Below are 23,461 nucleotides of genomic sequence, written 5' to 3'. Positions count from 1 at the left end.
GAAAGAACTTATAGTGATCCTTAAGTATAGCCTGGGTACCATCTGTATGAATTTTAAGAATACTACTAAGATCTTGTTTTTAACATTTCATTTAACATTTTCTTTAATAGCTAGCTAGTGGAAAACATGTTTCTGTATTTATGTTTTTAAAAATTTGTATTACAGAGTTGGGGAGGTGTGACTCAAGTTGTACAATGCCTGTCAGGCAAGGTTCTGAGCTCAAATCTCAATACTCCACAACCCTTAAAATAAAAAAAATTTTAAACCTGTTTTCATTTTGTTAACAAAACACTGAGATCATACTCACGATCCATTCTATTTCCTGCAACTGTGATTAGTCATTACCAAAATTGTTTTGAAGTGAAACTATAGTAAATCTAAAGCTGTAAGTCACATGAATAAAAGTTCTCTAGGTAACTTAATAATGTTTAAAAATGTAAGAGTCCTGATGCTACAAAAGTCTTTTTTAATTTTTTAAACTTTTACTATAAAGATGATGTACAGATGGGGTTACAGTTACAAGTCAGGTAATGAGTAATTTCTTTTTGGTCAATGTCACCCCTTCCCTCCTTCTCTCCAGTTTTTCCCTCCTGTCTCCACCCACAAGTTATATACTTCATTTTCAATGTAGTGTCTAGTGAATACCAGTGCTGCATTTGCTCACCCTTTATCCCGCTATTTCTGTGGGGCTCGCCCTCCCCATCTTAAATGAACAAAATGAGACAAAAAGAAAACAACAACAAAGAAAAAAAACTTGTTCCCATTTCCTGGTGTTCATTTTGATAACTGCTTTACATTGTTAGAGGCACATAGACATTACACCTTTGTGTTCTTTCCCTAAGAATATCCTCACTGTAAGTGAATGCCAGGAGTCCTGTATAATTTATCATGTTCCAGTGTATTTTACATCTAACTTCCATATTACAAGCCTTTTGAGAATGACAATATCTCCCACTATGAAATTAGGCAGATTTATATGCATGATATTGCTACAGAAATTTAGTAAGGTAATACTTATTATAACCAAAGTAAAATAAATTTACAGAGACATGATCAGGAAGGAATAAGAAGTATATTTGTCTGTAAATAGGAAGATAAGTATATTTAAAAATATGACCGCACTGAGTTTTACTTTATGTTGTTCAGCATTGAGGACTGAACTTAAAGCCTGATGTATGCTAGATAAACACTCTACTTCTAAGCTACATTCCCAGTTCCTACTTCATTTGGCTTTGATGATCTCATCTTTTAAGAACTGCACACTGGGTGTGGTAGTTCACACCTATAATCCAAGGTACTCTCTCTAGAGGAGAGGTTCAAGCTCAGCTCTTGCAAATATGTGAGACCCTATTTCAACCAATAAGCTAGATGTGGTGGTATGGCATCTATAGAAGGATTATAAAATCCAGATGGGTTAGGAGAAAAAAATATGGCATTCTATTTGAAAAGTAACTAAATAAAAAATAATTAAAGGCATGGCTCAAGTGGTAGGGCATCTATTAAGCAAGTGTGAGGCTCTGAGTTCAAACCTTAGTACTGCCAGGGGCAGGGATTAGTAATAAACAAGTAGTAAACAGTAGTAAACAAGTAGTAAACAAGTAAAACTGATTAGTAATCATGTAAACAATAGTATGATTTGCTTACTGCAGTTGAGGAAAATTATTTGCAGTAAAGAAAGCATAATAATCTCACAAATAGATTTAGGAAAAGCTAAAATTATATCACTTTGAAGAGAAAAAGGCTTAAAAAACTAAAATGGTACACTGGAGTTTCTTCATTATTTAATGTAAGTAAAAAATAAAGATGTTTACTACTTTATATATTTTCTCGTTGAAAACTACAGGAGGATTTTCTGTTAGTTGCCAATTTAGGTAATATAGTAAGAACCTGACTCAAAGAAAAAGTACTGAAAACTATTCTTAGATTATCTCTAATGAAACTTACATTTTGAAATTCAAGTAACAGTGTCCTAATGAAGTAATCTGTTCTTGCTTGTTCATCTTCCTAAAAATAGAAACATCTGTGAGTCAATGAAAACATTAAAACAAAACACAAAAACAAAATACTTTAGGTCCCTAATCTAAAATTAACATTTAAAATTCTTGATGTACCTAGTAATTATTTGTTTAAGCTTTAAAAAAATTACAACAGTATATTAGTAATAGAATTTGCAAAATGCACTTCCATACATTTGGGTTTTGCATAGGATAGTTTTCTATCAGTCACTCCAAGTAGATTAAGGAAGCTTTGCTTTGTGTATTTTTTAGACATGCACTCAACTAGATATGATTCAAAATAGATTAATGCTCCCTTTTTATCATTACAGGCAGCTAAAAATTGCCAGGCAGGAATTTCCTTAAGACCCAACCCAGAGTCATTTGGAGACTAACAGTGCTGGGCCTACTTGGCCAAGACATAGTGTTTAGCTAAGTGTCCAGAGTATACAAAAAGTCCTGTTTGGAGGCATAAGGCCTCCAGCAAGAACTCAATGATGTGACTGCACAGCTTGAGTCAATTTCTATACCAACCTAGAGAACACTCAATTTTGAGTACAAATCTCAGGAATTCAGAAGTTTGAAGCATAAAATTCTTTGTTCTTGCTATGGAGCAAGCAAATCCAGAGCCATTCACATGGTAGGCAAGTGTTTCTGAGATATATATCTCTAACCCCCAAAATATGGAATTCTTGAATTTCCTGATGACAAGTTAAAAAATCACAAAAATTGTATTTCATTTAACTACAGAAAACAAAGTAAAAAGCAATTCTGAGAATGTAATGTATCACCTAAAGAATTACTCTAGTTTTAGGCTTACTTTTTTTTCTTTTCTGCTTATTCATTTTTCGTAATCTTTCTTTTTTTAAATTCATTTTCTGATATTTTTGCTGTGTTCATTTTGGAGTTGAAATTAACTCATTTCCAGAGATCATTAATTAGCAAAGTATTTACTTTAGGTATGTATCAAACTATTTGCCAAAAACATCAATTTTTTTCCTTACAAGATGACAGTTCTCAATGTATGCTATACACATGATTGAAACATTTTTAGGGGGGTTACACATGATTATATAACATCTTTGGGGTTTAATAAAGGTTTTAGAGGTTTACTTGATTTCACTCTACATCAGTTATGAAGAGCCTTTACCATTTATCTGACATGAGATGAATATTTTTGACTAATTTTCAAATAGATCAAAGCATAGTTACTCCATTTGGTTTTAAATACACACAAAATTATTGTCTACAAATATACAAAATTTACACAAGCTAATACAAAGCTAACATACTATTAACACAAGCTATATAAAAACAAACATTATTACTATTGGCTAGAAATGCATGCAGACCTACATGGAATATTTGGGTTATGTCAACCTAGGTTCATATTATAGTACAATTTAATTGTGCGTCAGTCTAGTATGTCAATTTTCTGACTAATGTATATAAAAATAGGTACTTACACAAGAAATTTTAAATGGTGCAAATGTTATGGGGTCTTCTCCATACAAAGGCCAATAGCGTTCACATTTTTTCTGTGGGGAAAAAAAAACGTAGTAATCTATATGACAGGGTTTTGTTTTAAACTTTTACAAACATTCTGTGTCCTAGGGTTTTATCTTGCTACTTCTTCCTCAAAACAGAAAAAATGACATGAGCAGGCAACAAGCTAGGAGACCTGACAGTTCAAATTCTTTCTTTTTTTTTCCTTCCTTCCTTCCTTCCTTCCTTCCTTCCTTCCTTCCTTCCTTCCTTCCTTCCTTCCTTCTTTCCTTTCTTGTTATTTGTGGGACTTGAACTCTGGGTTTGGGTGCTGTCCCTGCACTCTTCAGCTCAAGGGAGGCTATATCTCGAGTCACAGTGCCACTTCCGGTTTTCTAGTGGTTTATTGGAGATAAGAGTCTCACAGACTTTCCTGCCCGGGCTGGCTTTGAACTGCAATCCTCAGATCTCAGCCTCCTGAGTAGCTAGGATTACAGGCATGAGCTAACGGTGCCCGGCTCAACTTTTCTTAAAGGTAACATCCTGTGTGCTTCCAAGATTATTCATGAAAAACTTATTAACATAAATGTGTAAACTGTTTATTGATATTTGTCTAATCTACAGAGAAGATCAAAGACTTGGGCTGGGAAGGTGGCTCAGTGGTAGAGCACTTGCCTTGCATGCATGAGGCCCTGGGTTCGATTCCTCAGCACCACATAAGCAAAAAAGAAAAAAAACGGAAGTGGCACTGTGGCTCAAGTGGTAGAGTGCTAGCCTTGAGCTGAAGAGCTGAGGGACAGCGTCCAGGCCCAGAGTTCAGGCCCCACGACCAGACCAAAAAACAAAACAAAACAAAACAAAACAAAAAACAAAAAAAAGAAGATCAAAGATTTTTCTTTCTTTTAAATAAAACTTTTTCAAATCATCTGAACTAAGCACTAGTAGTTCATGTCTATAATCCTACCTACTCAGGAGGCTGAGATTTTTAGGCCCAAGGTTCAGAACCAACCTGGGTAGAAAAGTCTATGAAACTCAAATCTCTAATTAACCACCAAAAAGCCAGAAGTGGAGGTGTGGCTCAAGTGGCAGAGCACTAGCCTTGAGTAAAAAAGCTCACAGAAAGTGCCCATGCCCTAATTCAAGCCCCAGTCCCCTTCCCCCACCCCCACCCCAAAGTCTGGCAGATAAAAATAACATTTGAAGTTTTGAATTCAGGGCCTTTTGCTTGCTAGGCAGGCATTTCTGCCATTTGAGCTTTCTCCTCAAACCCTTTATTGCTTTATAGTTATTGTTGGATAGTCTCACTATTTTTGCCAAGGGCAGGTATCAGAGCAAAATCTTCCTAATAATTATGTGTATAATCCTACTATCTTCTCATTTTAAATGGGCATAGAAACAGAATATTCAATATTCATTGATTTCTTTCTTTCTTTCTTCCTTCCTTCCTTCTTTTCTTTTATTTTTTTTGTTGGTTGTGGGGCCTGAACTCTGGGCCTGGGCATTGTTCCTCAGCTCTTAGCTCAAGGCTAGCACTCTACCACTTGAGCCACAGTGCCACTTCCAGATTTTTCTGCTTATGTGGTGCTGAGGAGTTAAACCCAGGGCCTCATGCATGCAAAGTCCAGCACTCTACCACTGAGCAACCTTCCCAGCCCTATTCATTGATTTCTAACATTAACTCTTACCATTTTAGAAAATTATGTTAAATTAATGAAGACATAAACTTTATAGAAAATACAAGTAATTCAGATGCTAAGAATCTGATGTAATCTCTTTTATCAAGACCAAAATAAACTGAAAGCCTGTAATTGACCAGGCAGCTTAACATTTAACTATTGCTATTTATAGTCACACTAGAACGTCTTGTTTCTTATCTAACTGTAGTCCATGAATTTCTAGGTTTCTACATTTTCTTGATTTTTTAAGCTGATGTTAATGTCCATAGGACAACAACATAGAACTATCTGATGTATCATCTTAAGAGTAAATACTAATATTATAGAAACCTAAAACTATAGGTAATGCCCAAGTCTCATTAACTAGAAGCTTATAATAAATAAAATTACAGTATTCTGAAAATTATTATGTTTTCTATATTTTTCATATGTCTAGTAATTTTAATATCTTGAAACAAAACAAAAAACAAGTTATAGAAAGTTCAAGTAAGAAATGAAAGGTACATCAATGACATATCTTTCGCTCAGATGAACAGTAACTATTATTACAATGGTTTTTATATTTTAGGTACAAAACTAGTAACAATTGGCTGAGTACTAGTGGTTCACACCTAGAATCATAGCTACTCAGGAGGCTGAGACCTGGAAGATGGCAAATCTAAGCCAACTGGAGCAGAAAAGTCTGTGAAGACTCCATTATCAATTAACCAGTCAATGCCAGACTACAGGTAAGACTCAGAGCCATGAGCAAGCCAGCCAGCCAAGGAAGAACTCTGGAGTTCAAGTCCCACTTCCAGTACAAAAACAAAAACAAACAAGTAGCAATTAATGTAAAACAAAACAAAACAAAAAACTATGTTGGTCAAAATGCTAATAAATGATAGGTTGTTTGGATTCATTTTCTATGTTCTTTCCATTCGTTCACATTCAAAGTCAAGATCAAAGTCAAAATAGTCAACAGTAAGCCCGGTGTTGGTGGCTCATGCCTGTAATCATAGCTACTAAGGAGGCTGAGATCCAAGGATCAAGGTTCAAAGACAGCCACGGCAGGAAAGTCTGTGAGACTCTTATCTCCAATAAACCACCAGGAAACCAAAAATGGCACTCTGGCTCAAGTGGTAGAGTACTATCCTTGAACTGAAGAGCTGAGGGACAGTGCTCAGGCACCGAGTTTAAGCCCCACGACCAGCACACACACAAAAAAATGAATAATGGGCTGGGAAGGTGGCTCAGTGGTAGAGCGCTTGCCTTGCATGCACGAGGCCCTGGGTTCGATTTCTCAGCACCACATAAGCAAAAAGAAAAAAGCCAGAAGTGGCGCTGTGGCTCAAGTGGTAGAGCGCTAGCCTTGAGCTGAAGAGCTGAAGAGCTGAGGGACAGCGCCCAGGCCCAGAATTCAGGCCCCACGACCGGACCCCTCCCCCCCCACAAAAAAAATCAAATAAAGTTACCACAATTTTTTTTTTCTTAAACTTGATCAGTCACATTTAGAAGAAGTCAAAGTTAATTACTTAGGTAGTATTATTATAAATATAGTCCCATTTCCTACAATGAGAACCTCATAACAGTTTGAAACTAATTTCACTTACAAATTATATTAGTTGCAAAATTCAGGGCAAGGGGACAAATCATGTCGTCCAGGAACAGGAATACTTTATCCTGGGTTTGATCCCCAGCACTGCCATAACCAAATCAAACAAAAAACTAAGAAGAAAATTTCCTTCTTTAAGATGGTTCAGCTCGGCACTGATGGCTCACACCTGTAATGGTAGCTTCTCAGGAGGCTGAGATCTGAAGATCATGGTTCAAAGCCAGAATGAGCAGGGAAATCCATGAGATTCATCTCCAATTAACCACCAGAAAACTGCACTGTGGTTCAAGTGGTAGAGCACTTGCCTTAAGCTGAAGAGGTCAGGGAAAGTGCCCAGGCCCAGACCAAAAAAAAAAAAAGTACAAATAAAAAGAGGCAATGCTATTTGCAAAGGGAAGTAAATCAAAACATTTAAGCTACTTATGTTATACTTACAATATCATGAAATATTTGAAGACTACTAATACACAATTATTAAGTTTAATCATTAAATATATTATGGTAATGTAAAAAAAGAAAAAGAAAAAAGTTTATATGCTTTAAACTATGTTACTTCTATCAAATAACAGTGGAAATAGAACACACAAGAAAAGAAGTGCATACCCTACAACCATATGGGCTCAGAATATAATTAAATAATACATGATCAGAAACATCTATCCCTAGAAATATAAAGAGTTAATAGGTATACATACCCTTCCCATTTCAAATTCTCGACAGGCCATTACAATGATCTAAAAAAGGAGATGTACGGAATAAAGAACACATCTGTTAAACACAATTTTACTTTCTAAATAAAATGCTAACTTCTAGAATTACTCTTTAGGGCAAAGTGCCTTTGGTCTCTAGATATAAGCACCTTTAATATTAAAAGTGTGATTTAGGGCTGGGAAGGTGGCTCAGTGGTAGAGCGCTTGCCTTGTATACATGAGGCCCTGGATTTGATTCCTCAGCACCATATAAGCAAAAAGAAAAAAACCGGAAGTGGAGCTGTGGCTCAAGTGGTAGAGTGCTAGCCTTGAGCGGAAGAGCTGAGGGACAGCACCCACCCAGGCCCAGAGTTCAGGCCCCACGACCAGACCCAAAAAAATAAATAAATAAATAAATAAAAATGAATAAATAAATAAAAATAAAAGTGTGATTTAAAGAAGCTATTAAAATCGTATCTTCCAAATAAAAGCCCCTTTATACTGCAAAAATTAATCAAATTTAATAAAATTAAAGGTTGAAGCTGGGGCAACAGTTCATGCTTGCAATCCCAGCTATTCAAGAGGCTCAGATCTGAGGTTTGTGGTTTAGAAAGCCAGCCAGCCCAAGCAGATAAATCTCATGGAGTCTCTTATCTCCAATTTACCAGCAAAAAGTAAAAAGGAGAGAACTAGCTCAAGTGGTAGAGAACCATTTGAGCAAAAACATTAAAGGAGAATACTGAAACCCAGAGTTCAAACCCCAGTAGTGGTATGGATTTTTTTTTTTTTTTTGATCGGTCATGGGTTTGAACTCTGGGGCCTGGACACTGTCCCTCAGCTCTTCAGCTCAAAGCTCGCACTCTACTACTTGAACCACAGTGCAACTTCCTATCACTGTTTTTAAACAAAAGTTAACCTATATCATCAGACTTGACTTTTTCTTTTTTTCTTTTGTAAGTCCAGGGGCTTTGAACTCAGAGCCTGGGGACAGGGCAGGGTAGGGCTATCCCTGAGCTTTTGTGCTCAAGGCTGGTGGCTACCACTTTGATGAGTCACAGCTCCACTTCCGGTTTTTTAGTGGTCATTGGAAATAAGAGTCTCAAAGACTTTCCAGTCCAGACTGGCTTTGAATTGCAATCCTCCAATCTCAGCCTCCTGAGTCACTAGGATTACAGGCATAAGCCACCAGCACCTAGCCCCTTTGACATTTTATATGGAAACTTTAAAACTTGGAGAAAAGTTGGAGGACTGTTAGTATTTCACAGTGATTGTTTTATTATAGTTACTCCTTTACTAATCTTTTTTTAAAAAATACATTTTAAAGTAAGTTGCAGAAATCAGTATACCCTCCCTTAACTGCCTCAACATGCATATCATTACCTAGAGCTCAGTAATTTTTTTTTGGTGGGTTGTGGGGCTTGAACTCTGGGCTTGGGCGCTGTCCCTCAGCTCTTCAGCTCAAGGCTATTGCTCTACTACTTGAGTTACAGTGTCACTTCCAGTTTTCTAGTGGTTTATTGGAGATAAGAGTTTCTCAGACTTTCCTGCCCCGACTGGCTTTGAACTGCAATCCTCAGATCTCAGCCTCCTGAGTAGCTAGGATTACAGGCATGAGCCATTGGTGCCCAGCCAAGCTCAGTAACTTTTATATTGTTTATGGCTATTTTCTTCTTGAGGTAAATTTTACTTCCAATGAAATACCTAAATCTTAAGGGAACATTCTAAGTCTGAATAAAATGCATACACCTGTGAAAATCAAAGTGTTAAGATGTTAAGATCTGACCACCATCCAATTTATAATTTATTCTTGTTTAAAATCTCATATAAAATAACACTATTGCCAGGACACTGGTGGGTCACACCTGTAATCCTAGCTACCCAGGAAGCTGAGATCCGAGGATCGTGGTTCAAAGCCAGACCAGGCAGGGAAGGCCATGAGATTCCTATCTCCAATGAACCACCTAAAAACTAGAAGGGGAACTTTAGCTCACAGTGGCAGAGGACAAGAAAAACAGGCCAGGGAAAGCACGTAGTCTTGAGTTTAAGCCTTACTCCGGATGACCAACCAAAAAAAAAAAGAAAGAAAGAAAAACAACAACAACAAAACTCCACCACCTTGGGGCTGGGAAGGTGGCTCAGTGGTAGAGCACTCGTCTTGCATGCTCAAGGCCCTGGGTTCAATTCCTCAGCACCACATAAGCAAAAAGAAAAAAAAGCCGGAAGTGGCGCTGTAGCTCAAGTGGTAGAGTGCTAGCCTTGAGCTGAAGAGCTGAGGGACAGTGCCCAGGCCCAGAGTTCAGGCCCCATGACCGGACCCAAAAAAAAAAAAAACTCCACCACCTGAGATAACAGAGGGTGCCAGTGCTTTAGAATCATTTTAATCAATTTAATCATTTTAATTACACAGAAAAATCCTATTGCAAAGCTCATAAAGACCAATGTGAGTTCCTTATTCCTGGATTTCTTCATTCACACTCCCAACAATCAGCAATCAAATGTTTTAGATTCAAGAGTGATACACAGTTGACAAAGGTGGCTATTTGCAGTTATCCTAAATCATATTTCCCTGCTTCCAAACCTACTGGCACACTATTTTCCTTCACCTCAAAGAGGAAGAAGAAACTGATGCCAATAGCTTAATATGTTATTAACTGATGAGTTTTAGTTAGGGGTAGATAGGGAGAGACAAATCCTAGTTTCTCTCACACTTTATGTTAACAATTTATAGTTATGTGCTTACGCATGTTTCCTGGGAAAGACTCAAAAATGTCTGGTGAACAGACCAGTACATGACTGTTTAATATTGAGTCTCTCTTTCCCAGGAAACATGCATAAGCACATGGAGTAATTCATGAAAATATGAGACACATTCCTGGAAATTAGTTCTTTTTTCCCCTAAATATTTGTTATAATCAAACATGCTCTTATGGCTAAAAAATTATCTCATTCTTTAGTTAGTAAAACATTCTATGTCAAAATTAAATTTAAAATATAAATGACTTACTACAACATTGTATTCCCATATCATCCTCCAAAAATCTATCACGGTATTCGCTAAAGGTCCTTGGGTTGCCACATATGCTTTTGGCCCATAGACACCCTAAAATAATTAAAAGTAAATTTCACATTTATTATGATTATAAAAAAAATTCACAACCAAAATTTAAAGTTTCAAACTTTATTAGTAATGTTTCACCTAAAAGTTTTCTTTATGGTTCATAACAATACAGCAAAAACATATCCAATTCATTTCAGCTTTCTGGTAACCACTGCTGCTGTTGTGTATTTATTAGATAGGCTATAAAGAAACTGATCATTAAAAACCATTCCTTACTTATTAAAAATTACTTACCTAAGAATTAAAACCTAACGCCTTAATTCTTAATAAACAAAGCTACCTTAGCAGTAATAGGAAGCATGACTCGGTTGTAAAATCAGTACTGAAACTATCTTGGCTGGTTTCTTCCATGGCTACCTCAGTTAATTCAATTTAAAAGTTCATTTAGTTAGGCGCCAGTGGTTCATGCCTGTGATCCTAACTACTCAGGAGGCTGAGATCTGAAGATGACAGTTTCAAAGCCAGCCAAGAAAGAAAAATTCTGAGACTCTTATTTCCAATTAACCACTCAAAAACCAGAAGTAGAGCTGTGGCTCAAAGTGGTAGAGCTCTAGCCTTGAGCAAAAGAGCCCAGGAAAGATGCCCAAGCCCCACAACTGACAAAAAAAAAGTTCATTTAATATCTACTAAATACGTCTGAAATAATAAACTCAAGAATAGATCAAATAGGAAATAGTTGACTAAAATAAAACTACCACATAAGTGCATCATACAACAAATCAATGTCCTGAAGTACAATTAAAAAACAGAATTTCTAGTACATGCTCAAAAACCCCCCAAAACAACCAACAATGACAACATCTGAGAGCACAAATCTACTGTTTATTAGTTCATGTTCTATTAATTTTAGTTTTTACTGCAATCATAATAAAACTGATAAATGAAAATTTTATTTCAAACTATGACTATCCACTGTTGACAAAGGCAGTAAAATTATACTGCATAAAGTCTTACTAAGTTTTGTTGACAAGATAACTTACTAAAATATCAAAAATACCATATATAAATTTAACAATTTAACAATTTAAAATGTTAAATTTAACAATTTAAAATGTTAGTTATATAATTAGAAATACTAAAATTAAAATAACCTTTTATTAAAAAGCCTTTTAATTATATTAAAATAAGTCTTTATTTTTTTATTGTAAAAATACTGTACAGAGAGGTTACAATTACATGAGTAAGGTTAATGAGTACATTTCCTATTGAGCATTGTTACCTCCTCCTTTGTTTTTCCCCTACCATCCCTTCCCTCCTCACCTCCCCAATTCTTCCCTCCCCTGCATGTTATAAAACTGGTTTTCAACATAGTGTCTTGTACATCTCATTGTTACAATGATTCAACCTATATCCTATTTTCAGTATTTTGTTATTTCCCTTCCCCTCCCCAAATTATATACAAGATACAGGGCACTGACATCAAATACAGTGAAAACAGTGGTTATACCATGGGGGCAGAACATACAAGAAAAAAAAATCACATAGTACACTTTAAATACATATATTAAAAACAATAGCAAGGAAGAAAAAAGCACTTATGTCTCTATCTTGGGGTTCATTTCACTTATCATCTTATATGGTCATATGTAAATAGCTTTTGACCTTTTCTGCGTGTACTAGACTTATACTAGTTATAAAATAAGTCTTTATATTTAAACTCAAGTAACAGTTTGCATCTCTACTGATAATTATTTTTAAATTATTTAATGAGGAAGAAACTGAAGCAGGAGAATCAGGAGCTGAAGGCAACCTAAACTATACAGTTCTTTCTCAAAACTAAAATAGCAAACCAGCAAAAAAATCACTTGACTACTTTTGACCAAAGAGAACCAAAGCTACCTAAAAAAGACTATGTTGCCATGTACCAGTGGTTTACATCTATAATCCAAGCTACTCAGAAGGAAGAGATCTGAGGATCACAGTTCTAAACTGGGTTGCTCATGAAAATCTGTTTTTGTTTTTTTTTGGTTGGTCATGGGGCGTTTTGAACTCTGGGCCTGTGTCCTGTCCCTCAGCTCTACAGCTCAAGATGAGCGCTCTACCACTTGAGCCATAGCACTACTTCCAGTTTTATGAGTGCATTATTGGAGATCAGAGTCTCACAGTGTTTCCTGCCTGGGCTGGCTTTGAACCACAATCCTCAGATCTCAGCCTCCTGAGTAGTTGGGATTACAGGCGTAAGCCACCAAACCCAGCTGAAAATCTGTGTTATTCCAATTAACCACCAAAAAGCTAGAAGTGGAACTACATCAAGCCTACCACTACAAGCCTAGGGACAATGCCCAGGTCCTGAGTTCAAGCCCCAGAACTGGCATACAAGAAAAGACTATGTTAAATTTTGCTGTCACTTAAAAACAGTAACACTTACCAAGTTTTTAAAATTTTAAAGTTAATGTTCTATAATTTTAAACCAATTTTACCTAGTAATCCTAGTACCAACAATTTCTAAGGAATTATGAAAAATGAACAAAGGGTCAATTATTTTTAGTACTTTTCCGGCTGATACCATGTTCAGGGAACTTAAAGGATATTATTAAAACATACATAAGACATTAAGAATGATAAAGGAATACCATGCAACATTAATACATACCTTAATAAAATTTGCATTAATATAGTCTGAATCTTGAGAAGGAGTTTTCAAAGTCAACTTAACTCGGCTATGATCAACTACAAGAAAAAAATTTCAAAAATTATGTTTCACTGGCATTTAAGTATTTTCTGATGAAGCATAATAAATAAAGCTAAGATAGTTAAAAATGTTAGTTAAAAAAATAAAGACTGGACACTGGTAGCTAACTCCTATAAGCCTCACTACTCAGGAGGCTGAGCTATGAGGTGGTTCAGAGACAGTCTGGGCAGCAAAAGTGGAGCATGGCTCCAGTGTTAGACTACTACTACCCTTGAACAAAAAAGCTCAGGGACTGTGCCCAGGCCCTATGTTCAAGGCCTGAAACTGGCACACACATAAATAAATAAATAAATAAAGTTAACAAAAATGAAGTCCAGGTATTTGTAGGGCAATTTCTAACATTATACTTTAATATTTTTGGCACTCTTATTAAGCTTAAAAATGAATCTAATGAAATTAAATATAAAGGAAATAAAAGCAGTAGTTTCCTTCCATGCTTTTCCTATCTATACAACTGCCCTAGAGCTTGACTCCAAAGAGATAAAACCAAAAATGGTTACATAAGAGGCATAGAAAATCTGTACCTTAACTTTCTCCATGAACACTAACAAACTATGTCAATAAAATAAAAATCATACCAATACTGTGAAATTTATGTAATCACTTAAACATAATAAAAATTTGCTAAAAAATACACTAAAAATCATAAATACTGTTGTCAAGCAAACAGGAAGCTATTAATTCTATAAGCAGAAAGAATCACTATAATTAAAATTAACATTAGAGTATGCTAAAAATCCCCTATTTACCATTTGTAAAGGTTAGCTCAGTTTTTTTGTTATTGTTGTTTTTGTTTTTGTCAGTCGTGGGACTTGAACTCTGGGCCTGGGCGCTGTCCCTCAGCTCTTCAGCTCAAGGCGAGCGCTCTACCACTTGAGCCACAGCACCACTTCCAAGCTCAGTTTTAGACCTAATAATGTATAGACATTTCCCAGTTCTGGGACTTGCCTCCAATATACTGGACATACTAAAAAGTATTACTGGACATGGCCACACAAGCTTGTAAATTTCAGCTCTCAGGAGGTTGAAGCAAGAAAGACAAAGATAAGACCGGCATAGACAACATAGGGCAGGCCTCACTTCAAAAACAAACCAAAAAAATCAACTACAAAAAGATGATTATGGTAAAAATTCCATGTTATAAAAATTACCAAACAATATAAAGAACTTTATTTTTCAGAACCAGTTTATGATCACTGCCACTAACCTTCCTTCTCTACCTCTGTTCAAAAATCAAAGCTTCCTTTCTATCACAATTTCTCTATGACCCTTATCCCTTCCATTATATTCTTATTAGTATTAATCATAACAAGACAAACTATAAATGTTAATTTATATGCATTCTCTATCACCTAGATTGTAATCTCTGAAAAAAGGCAGGGATTTTTGCCAATTTGTTTTTGCATCATCAGAACATAATATATGTGCAAAGCTGTGTGTGTGTGTGTGTGTGTGTGTGTGTGTGTGTACACATGTACATGAGCACAGAGCCTAGGCCTTGAACTCAGGATCTAGTCATTGTCTCTGAGCTTTTGTGCTCAAGTACACTTGAGCTACCACCTGAACCACAGCTCTACTTTCAGCTTTTGAGTAGTTAATTGGAAATAAAAGTGTCAGAGAATTTCCACGTTCAGGCTGGCTTTGAACCTTCTCAGATCTCAGTATCCTACCAGTATAAGCTATAGGAGCCCAGCTTTTGGTAAAATGAATCAAACTTATGAAAACAGAAACCTTGTGGTTTGGGGGCTGAGAAGGTGGCTCAGTGGTAGAGCGCTTGCCTTGCATGCTTAAGGCCCTGAGTTCAATTCCTCAGCACCACATAAGCAGGAAAAAAAAAAGCCAGAAGTGGTGCTGTGGCTCAAGTGGTAGGGTGCTAGCCTTGAGCTGAAGAGCTGAGGGACAGCACCCAGGCCCAGAGTTCAGGCCCCACGACCGGACCCAAAAAAATAAATAAATAAAAATTAAAAAATTAAAAAAAAAAAAAGAAACCTTGTGGTTTTTGTAATTCCCTACATGAAAGTCAAAGAAGTAGAGAGATTATCTCTGAGTATGTGCATCAACTAAGGGAACACAGTAAGATTATCTTAATAAAAACTGTCCATGACAGAAAGAAATAAGAGAGGGGGTTTTGACAAGAAATGTACTCACTACCTTACTTATGGAACTGTAACCCCTCTGTATATCACCTTGACAATAAAATAAAAATAAAAATAATAATAAAATGTCCTTATACCATACCAGCCTCTACTCTGAGGTATGCAACTGATACAGTCCAAATGTCTATATACCTCTCATATATTTAAACTGATTCCCAATGAAATAGTATTAAGAGGCATGCTCTGGTGACTGACATAGCTGTCATTAAAAAAAAAATTTTTTTTTAATTAAAAAAAGGCCCAAAGAAGCTTGTTTAACCTTACTTCATGAGAACAGTGAGAAATCACCATCTAAGAACCCAGATGTTAGCCTTTACTAGAGTCCAAAGAAGCTGGGGTCCCTAATCTTGTACTTCCTAGCTTCTTAAATGGCAAGACATATATTTGTATTGTTTATAAACTACAAAGTTTATAACGTTTTTGTTATAGCAGCCTGAACAAACCGAAGTAACTTTTGTAAGGCAATCTGGGTATGTTTTTTAAAAGCTTGCTGAATGGCTACTATGCTAGGGTACCAGGAAAAGCTTAGACTGATATAACACTCAAAAACATCATAATAAGGGCTGGGAAGGTGGCTCAGTGGTAGAGCGCTTGCCTTGCATGCACGAGGCCCTGGGTTCGATTCCTCAGCACCACATAAGCAAAAAGAAAAAAGCCGGAAGTGGCGCTGTGGCTCAAGTGGTAGAGCGCTAGCCTTGAGCTGAAGACTGAGGGACAGCACCCAGGCCCAGAGTTCAAGCCCCAAAACCGGACCCAAAAATAACAACAACAAAAAAAAAATCATAGTAAGTATTACTGTTATCTCTATGTTACAAACAATAAAATAGCCACAGAAATAGAGTTCAAGTTCTTATAGCTAACAACTGATGAAGTCAGTAGTTGAATGTCTGCAGGCAGAATTCTTCACTATTACATTATACCTAATAGTTTGTTAATTGTTTTGTTTTTTGTGGGGTTTTTTTTGGTCGGTCGTGGGGCCTGAACTCTGGGCTACCTTGAGCTCTTCAGCTCAAGGCCAGCACTCTACCACTTGAGCCACAGCACCACTTCCAGCTTTTTCTGCTTATGTGGTGCTGAGGAATCCAACCCAGGGACTCATGTATGCAAGGCAAGCACTCTACCACTGAGCCACCTTCCCAGCTTTACACCTGTTAATTTTGTTAACATTGGCCATCCACGCATCGTACAGCCAAGAATAATGTGGGACAAAAATAATAGAACGATGAAGGATTCAATCTAGGCAAGAAACTAGTGAGGAACAGAGGTAAGAAAACAAGACAGAGGCTATGATTGAAAGAGTTATCGGACTTCAACTTGGAACTGGTCATTGGCATCAAAAGTTAATTAAAACGCCGAGAAAAATGAAAACAAACAAACAAAAAAGCCAGCACTGAATCTAGCATTACAAAGTCACTGAAAACTGTATCCAGGCTGTTTTAGACAGAAGTTTTAATAATGACAATAGTTAATTAAGGAATTAATGTCATAGAATGTAGGAATTTTAAGATACTTGAAGGGAAAGAAAAAGACAATTGGCAGCTTAACACAGTAGGCACAAAACAAAATTTTCATTTTATAAAAGGGGTCACTTATTTAAAGTCACTTTACCAGAAAACTATAATACCTAAAAATATAACTAATATTATTCTTGTAACATAATATTATCAATCTAAGACATGCTTAGAGGTACATATTTAGACAACTGAGAATAGCAGACATAAAGGTGTTTTGAGTCATTTATGATCCATTTTCATACACAAGTAATCAAGGTTCTTTTGTTAACAGGTAATGGACAAATCAGTGTTCTTACCATTTTATAAAAAAGATGGCTCAGTGGTAAAGCGCTTTCCTTGCATGCCTGAGGCCCTGGGTTCAATTCCTCAGCACCACATAAGCAAAAAGAAAAAAGCCGGAAGTGGCGCTGTGGCTCAAGTGGTAGAGCGCTAGCCTTGAGCTGAAGAGCTGAGGGACAGCGCCCAGGCCCAGAGTTCAGGCCCCATGACTAGACCCCCCCCCCAAAAAAAAAACCAACAAAAAAAAATTAAAAGCAATATTTTATATTGTTTTATTTTTTAACGAAATAACTTCTTTGAACAAAAGTCTACAAAAATATTTCTCTTGGAATTCTGATACTCAAAAATAATCATTAGAGCAACTGTGATAAGACAAACTAAAACAACTATCATAACAAAAAGCAAGAAGCACAATTATAAATTATTATTTTGTAGTGTACCTTGAGAAAAAGATTATAAATCACATTCAGGAAGAATAAAGCTGGTTTGGTTATAAAAATGCTAATTAGTATTCCTAGTTGTTCTATCAAAGGTATTTAAACTTACATGGCAGTATGTCCTTGTATCTGTTCTTTTTAACATTTTCTTCTTTTTCTCCAGTGGCTGTGGGATAAATCTTTTCTGTTCTATATTTGGTAGACAATCTTCTTAATCGCTTAAAATACAAAAAAAAAAAAAACCAAGTTTAGAAAAACATTGATATTTTCAAAATGTTAATGATTTACAAATAGCTCTTCACTGAATTCTGCTGACCTAATTCCTCAAAACTAATTCTCGTTTTTCTAAGCTGTTAATTATCCTTTAATAATTAACCCTAAAGGTCATTTTTAGCATAAATACAAATGTAAGAATAATATTTCTTCCAAATAAGCAGCAAAGGAAAAAACTATAATTAATTTCATATAAAGATACCATTAATAAATGAGTATGAATACTTAACTCTTTCATTTACTCAAGTAACTTGTGTTTTAGTGGAGTAAATACCTGACTTTAAAAATCATGATAAAGAGCACAAGTTTCATTATTCCTTTTCTTAATAAACTATGAACATCCATGATGTGAAAGCTTTCTCCAAGGCATAAGCTAATGATTACTTATAAAACACTGTAAAACAAAGTCCTTTCATATTGGATTAGAAATGTCCAACAAAGACCAATTCTGCTTGTTCACTGCATTACAGAAGTGGTTTGTGGGTTAGTGACAAATTCTTACCACATATGGCAGTAGGGATGTTCTTTGGGCTGGAATATTTCTGTGTGTCAGTAATATACTTCCTGCTTTCAGAAGAACTGAAAGTCGGCATTGTGAATTGTTAAAGCCTACTCAAATACACTGCTAAAATTTAATTTCAAAGCCATCTACTTTTCTTCAGGATTAAAAACACTGAAAACATTCTGGCTACTAGTCAATAACTTATGAAAAAAATCTGATAACTGACTTTATCATCATTTTATTTTTGCTATTTGTAACACTGGTATTTAAACAACTAAGAATTTTATGTTTGTATTTTTAAAAAATTAGACAAAAGCTTATTTACATAGTATTGTTAGCCCTGACCTAGTCCTTATTTGTTGTATATATGTATGGAAATGTCATACTATACCAGATTTAAGTACCATATATCAATTAAAAATATTATGAATATACCTTAAAATATTTTTATCAGATAAGACAGTTTGTACAATAATTATGACTTTTGTTTTGTACTTAAAAATCAACAGCAAAGGGCTGGGATGTAGCTCAGTGGCAAAGCACTTGTCTAGCAAGTGCAACGTCCTGGGTTCGATCCCCAGTACCAAAAAAGAAAAGACAAAAAAAAAAAAAAATCAACAGCAAATGCCAGATGTGATAGTGGCATATGCCTGTAATTCTAGTCACTCAAGAGACTAAGATCTAAGGAATATGGTTCAAATCCAGTCTGGACAAGAAAGTCCATGAGCCCAAAAGCCAGAAGCAAAGCTAGGACTCAAGTAGTAGAATGCTCACCTTGAGTAAAAAAAGGTCAAGGACAGTGCCCCAAGTCCTGAGTTCAAGCCCAGGACCTGTATAATACATAAATTTTAAAAATCAATAGCAAGGAAATTCTACCAAACTATATTAAAAGTTAATTTTCAAGAAGAGAGTTATTCCCTACAAAAAAAAATCCCCTCTACACTTCAGCCATCTGAATTAAAATTCTGAATTTTTAGCTTTCCAGTTATATAGACAATGAACACATTTAAAACCTAAGTGTCACAACTTCTGTAAGAAGAGATTAGTACATAAAATGGCTCAATAAATGGTTACTAATATTACTGAAACTCAGATGTTATTTGCTACCTCAGGTTCATAATATTCACATATTCTGGGTCAATTTTGTCTGACTATAGCTGTTATAGCTTGTGCATCAAATTTGAGCTGGCTTCGGAATTACCTGGAAGGCTAAACTACTGGGCTCTATCCTGAGAGCTTCTATTCAGGATTTGAGATAAAATATGAGAGTTTTAATTCTTAGCTAAGGTGATTTACTTCTAAGTAGGTGATGCTGCTGTGACCTAGCTTTGAAAACAACCAGCATAAGGTGTTCAGGTTCTACATTAGAAGTCATTAGAAGTACTAACTGACTGACTTGAGGGAATGGATATTTCTCTCCCTCTCTCCCTCTCCCTCTCCCCCCCCCCCCTCTGTGCCAGTTCTGGGGCTTTTACTCGTTCCTGGGCATGGTGCCTTGTAAGACTTATGCCTGCCTTTGACCTCACTTTGACCTCAGCTCCACCCAGACCTGAGCTCCTCCTTGCCCTGGAGTTCCCACCATATAGCTGGCCCCTCTCTCTCTGCCCAGACGCACCTGACCTCCCATCTACCTCACTTCCTACCCCTCAGACCCTTCTGCTACCTAGATAGTGGAGGCTGCCATGTGCTCTCTCTCTGGAAGAAATATGGCTACTCTAATATAAACCTTGTAAGAATCTTTCTCCTGTGCCTGCCTGCCTCCGCATGGTCCCCTGAGATGGATATGATGGATCCTTTCATCCCTGAGCTTCTTCTGCTCAAGGCTAGCACTCTACCAAGTGAGCCACAGAGCCACTTCTGGTTTTTTATATAGTATAGTACTAAGGAACCCAGGCCAGGGCTTCATGTATGCAAGGTGAGCACTCTCCCACCAAGCCACATTCACAGGCCTGATTCTCAACCATTCTGATTCCTTTTACTTGATGTATAGGCTAACAACATCATATACTCTTCAGAAAGTTGCTTAGTGATTTATCTTAAGAAATTAAAGAATGAATTAGGGGAGAAAAAGGAAGAAAGTACTCAAAAGAAAAATAAGTTGGGGGTAAGGAAAGATCATGGTTGAATAGCAAGAGAAAGCAAAACCAGACTGTGAGAAACCTACTGGCATAAATAAACAGATGAAAAGGGGTATAAGGAACAAAATGGAAAAACAAAACCTGCTCTAAATCACTTTTCCATTTCATGAAACACCAGAATAATACAACTGTATGGACATGGAAACACTTTATATCAGCAGTGGGTAACTGGCAGAACAACAAAATATCATTAATTGATACTTCCCAAGATTTTACCTAAAAAAAAGAAGCCCCATGATAAACATCTTTCTACATCTTTGGCTGTTTTCTTTGCTTTTTAGTGGTCATTCTACTCAAATACTTTCAAATATTATCCATTTTTAAGACGATCTAAAGAAGCTTCAGATTCTCCCCATCCAAAATAATCTTTCCTTTCTAAGTTCTTGTTACTAAATTATATCTTATTTCCTTTACTTCTCTTATTAATATTAACTGTGAACAAAAAAATTACTGAGATGTCTATTTGTCATGCCCTGAGAACACTAAATGCTTTTATACTGAATAAAATCAATCAACCACAGAATGGTCCAGTCTGATTTTCAAAATACTACAATGCTAACAACTACATAGTAGCACTGTTTGTACATTTATTATTTTTCATGTAAAAAAGAACTTTGAGGCTGGGTGCCAGTGGCTCACGCCTGTAATCCTAGCTACTCAGGAGGATGAGATCTGAAGATCACGGTTCAAAGCCAGCCCAGGCAGGAAATTCCATGAGACTCTTTTCTCCAATAAAAACCACTAGAAAACCGGAAGTGGTGCTGTGGCTCAAGCGGTAGAGCGCTCGCCTTGAGCTGAAGAGCTTGAGCTGAAGAGCGCAGGGACAGCGCCCAAGCCCAGAGTTCAAGCCCCATGACCAACAACAACAACGAAAGAACTCTGATAGCACCAAAGTTCACTTAATTAGATAAAACAGAAAATGTCTACATAAAATATTGTTTTAAAGTCCTGATCACCGGATCACAGCTTTTGTAAAGCTGTCCTAGAAATTTAGCAGGGGGAAAACCCCTCTATTTCTGAACATGCTGTAATGAACTAAGAACCTTATTGGAAAGCACATGGTCTAGAGTATATGAGAACAGCACTGAACCAAGAATTAATACTTTATTGCTGAGGGTGGTGGCTCATGTTTTAATTCCACCTAATTAGGAGGCATAGATCAGTGTGATACATTTGGAAAATGTCACACATGTGTATTCCATAAGAATAATCATTTCAGTCTCATACTAAAAGAATGTTTTAATAGATCTGTCAATTACCATTTCCTCAGGTTAGTTATGAAGTATTTTAAATGCTGCTTGTCTGATTTCCTAGCTTCTTTTTATTTTCTCATTAAAGTGTAATACTTCAGTCTTATAGAATTGCCACTGTCACCACCAGCCACCTTCCATGCCTTAACACAATAGCTTCACAATTTTGGTCTTGTTGGTAAGTTAATAAAACTCTGGAAGTGTTATTTCCTTTGGAAAGCCTTTCTTAAACATTTCCTCTTTAAACTGCTTCTCAACCCACTGCAGTGAGTCTGTAATACACCATTCTACTATGATTTAGGAAATCTGGCCTGACTCTCCACTACACTACAAACCTGAAAGCAAAGACTGGAGAGAGAGAAAGGGGAGAAGGGAGGGGGGAGAGATGGAAATGGAGAGGGATGGAGGGAGAAGGAGCGGGAGAGAGACAGAGAATGTGTATATTGTGTGTGTGTGTGTGTGTGTGTGTGTGTGTGTGTGTGTGTGTGTGTGTTGGGCTTGCTCAAAGCTAGTGCTCTACCACTTGAGCGTGTGTGTGTGTGTGTGTGTGTGTGTGTGTGTGTGTGTGTGTGTGTGTTGGGCTTGCTCAAAGCTAGTGCTCTACCACTTGAGCCACAGCTCCATTTCTAATTTTTTGATGGTTAACTGCAGATGAGTCTCATGGACTTTCCAGCCCAAGGTGGCTTCCAAGTGCTTAACCTCCTGAATACCTAGGATTACAGGTGTGAGCCATCAGTGCCTGGCCAAGACTAGGCTTTTTTAAAATTGGATTTGACAGATCAATATCTAGTGCAAAGCAAGTTGTACTAAAGAATTATTTATTAGGCTTTCTCACATAAAGTCACAGGAATTGCTTTTATACATAAATGTTCTTCTCCCTCCTTCCTCTCACTGCTTTTGGCTGAGATATTAAATTTGGGGTCTTATACATCCTAGACAAATGCTCTACCTATGACTTATATAGCCCTTGTCCTAACATTAGAATTTTTTTTTTATAGACAGGGTCTCACTATGCAAGGCCAGTCTGTCCTTAAACTCACCATCCTACACTTGTCTCCTGAGTGTTGGGCTTACAGGCATGCCCTACCATCTTAAGCTTCACATTATGGAGTTCTTGATACAAACAAAAAAGTGGATTTAGTATTGTTTTAAAGTTTCAAATAAATTACTTGTTCTCTGTTTAAAATGCAAAGCCAAATGATTTTCACAGGACTTCAAAAATGACAAGCAATGTGACTACCATCTTAAAATACTTGTTTGTGCATCAAAATTTGAATTCTTACAATAGAACAGTTTCATTATCTAAAGACTGAAGCTACTGTAAATGTGTTGTGTGAAGTTTGTTAAATTTCTCCAGAATCAAATAGTTAATTGTCTATTGGGTTGTTCACTATATGCCTCTTGGGCATCTGAGACATATCTAAATAGCATGTCTGTTCAGTAGTTCTTCAAGCCAAAACCCTAGGAGTCACCTTTGATTCCTTTCCTTCTTTCCTCTCCAATCCATCAATAGTCTTTATTAGTTAGTTCTACCTCTGAAATATATTTAGTCTCTTCCTACTTGGTGAGACTCAACTTAAGAATGTATTTAGACAGACAAATGTTAATTTGTTGTTAAGATTTTAAATAAAAACAACATAAAAACACAAAAATAGAACTGAAATGGA

The 23,461-nt window shown here is 36.4% G+C and overlaps 1 protein-coding gene across 4 annotated transcripts in view; it reads right to left on the bottom strand.

Moving 5' to 3' along the window:
• Ptpn12 (protein tyrosine phosphatase non-receptor type 12) overlaps positions 1-23,461 on the bottom strand; it is a 64,216-nt gene that overhangs the window by 20,658 nt on the left and 20,097 nt on the right. For all 4 annotated transcript variants that reach the window (XM_069996334.1, XM_069996336.1, XM_069996335.1 and 1 more), the window contains exons 2-7: positions 17,741-17,849; positions 13,147-13,223; positions 10,440-10,535; positions 7,442-7,480; positions 3,461-3,532; positions 1,945-2,004 (exon numbers count right to left, since the gene is read on the bottom strand). In XM_069996334.1, coding sequence (XP_069852435.1) covers positions 1,945-2,004; positions 3,461-3,532; positions 7,442-7,480; positions 10,440-10,535; positions 13,147-13,223; positions 17,741-17,849 — 453 coding nt within the window. The remainder of the gene's footprint in view (positions 1-1,944; positions 2,005-3,460; positions 3,533-7,441; positions 7,481-10,439; positions 10,536-13,146; positions 13,224-17,740; positions 17,850-23,461) is intronic.

The sequence above is a fragment of the Dipodomys merriami genome, unplaced genomic scaffold (assembly GCF_024711535.1).
Source record: "Dipodomys merriami isolate MVZ:Mamm:240054 unplaced genomic scaffold, mDipMer1.0.p SCAF_5, whole genome shotgun sequence".
Lineage (NCBI taxonomy): Eukaryota > Metazoa > Chordata > Mammalia > Rodentia > Heteromyidae > Dipodomys > Dipodomys merriami.
The sequence above is the reverse complement of the archived record's forward strand: the minus strand, read 5'-3'. Positions and strand labels throughout refer to the sequence as shown.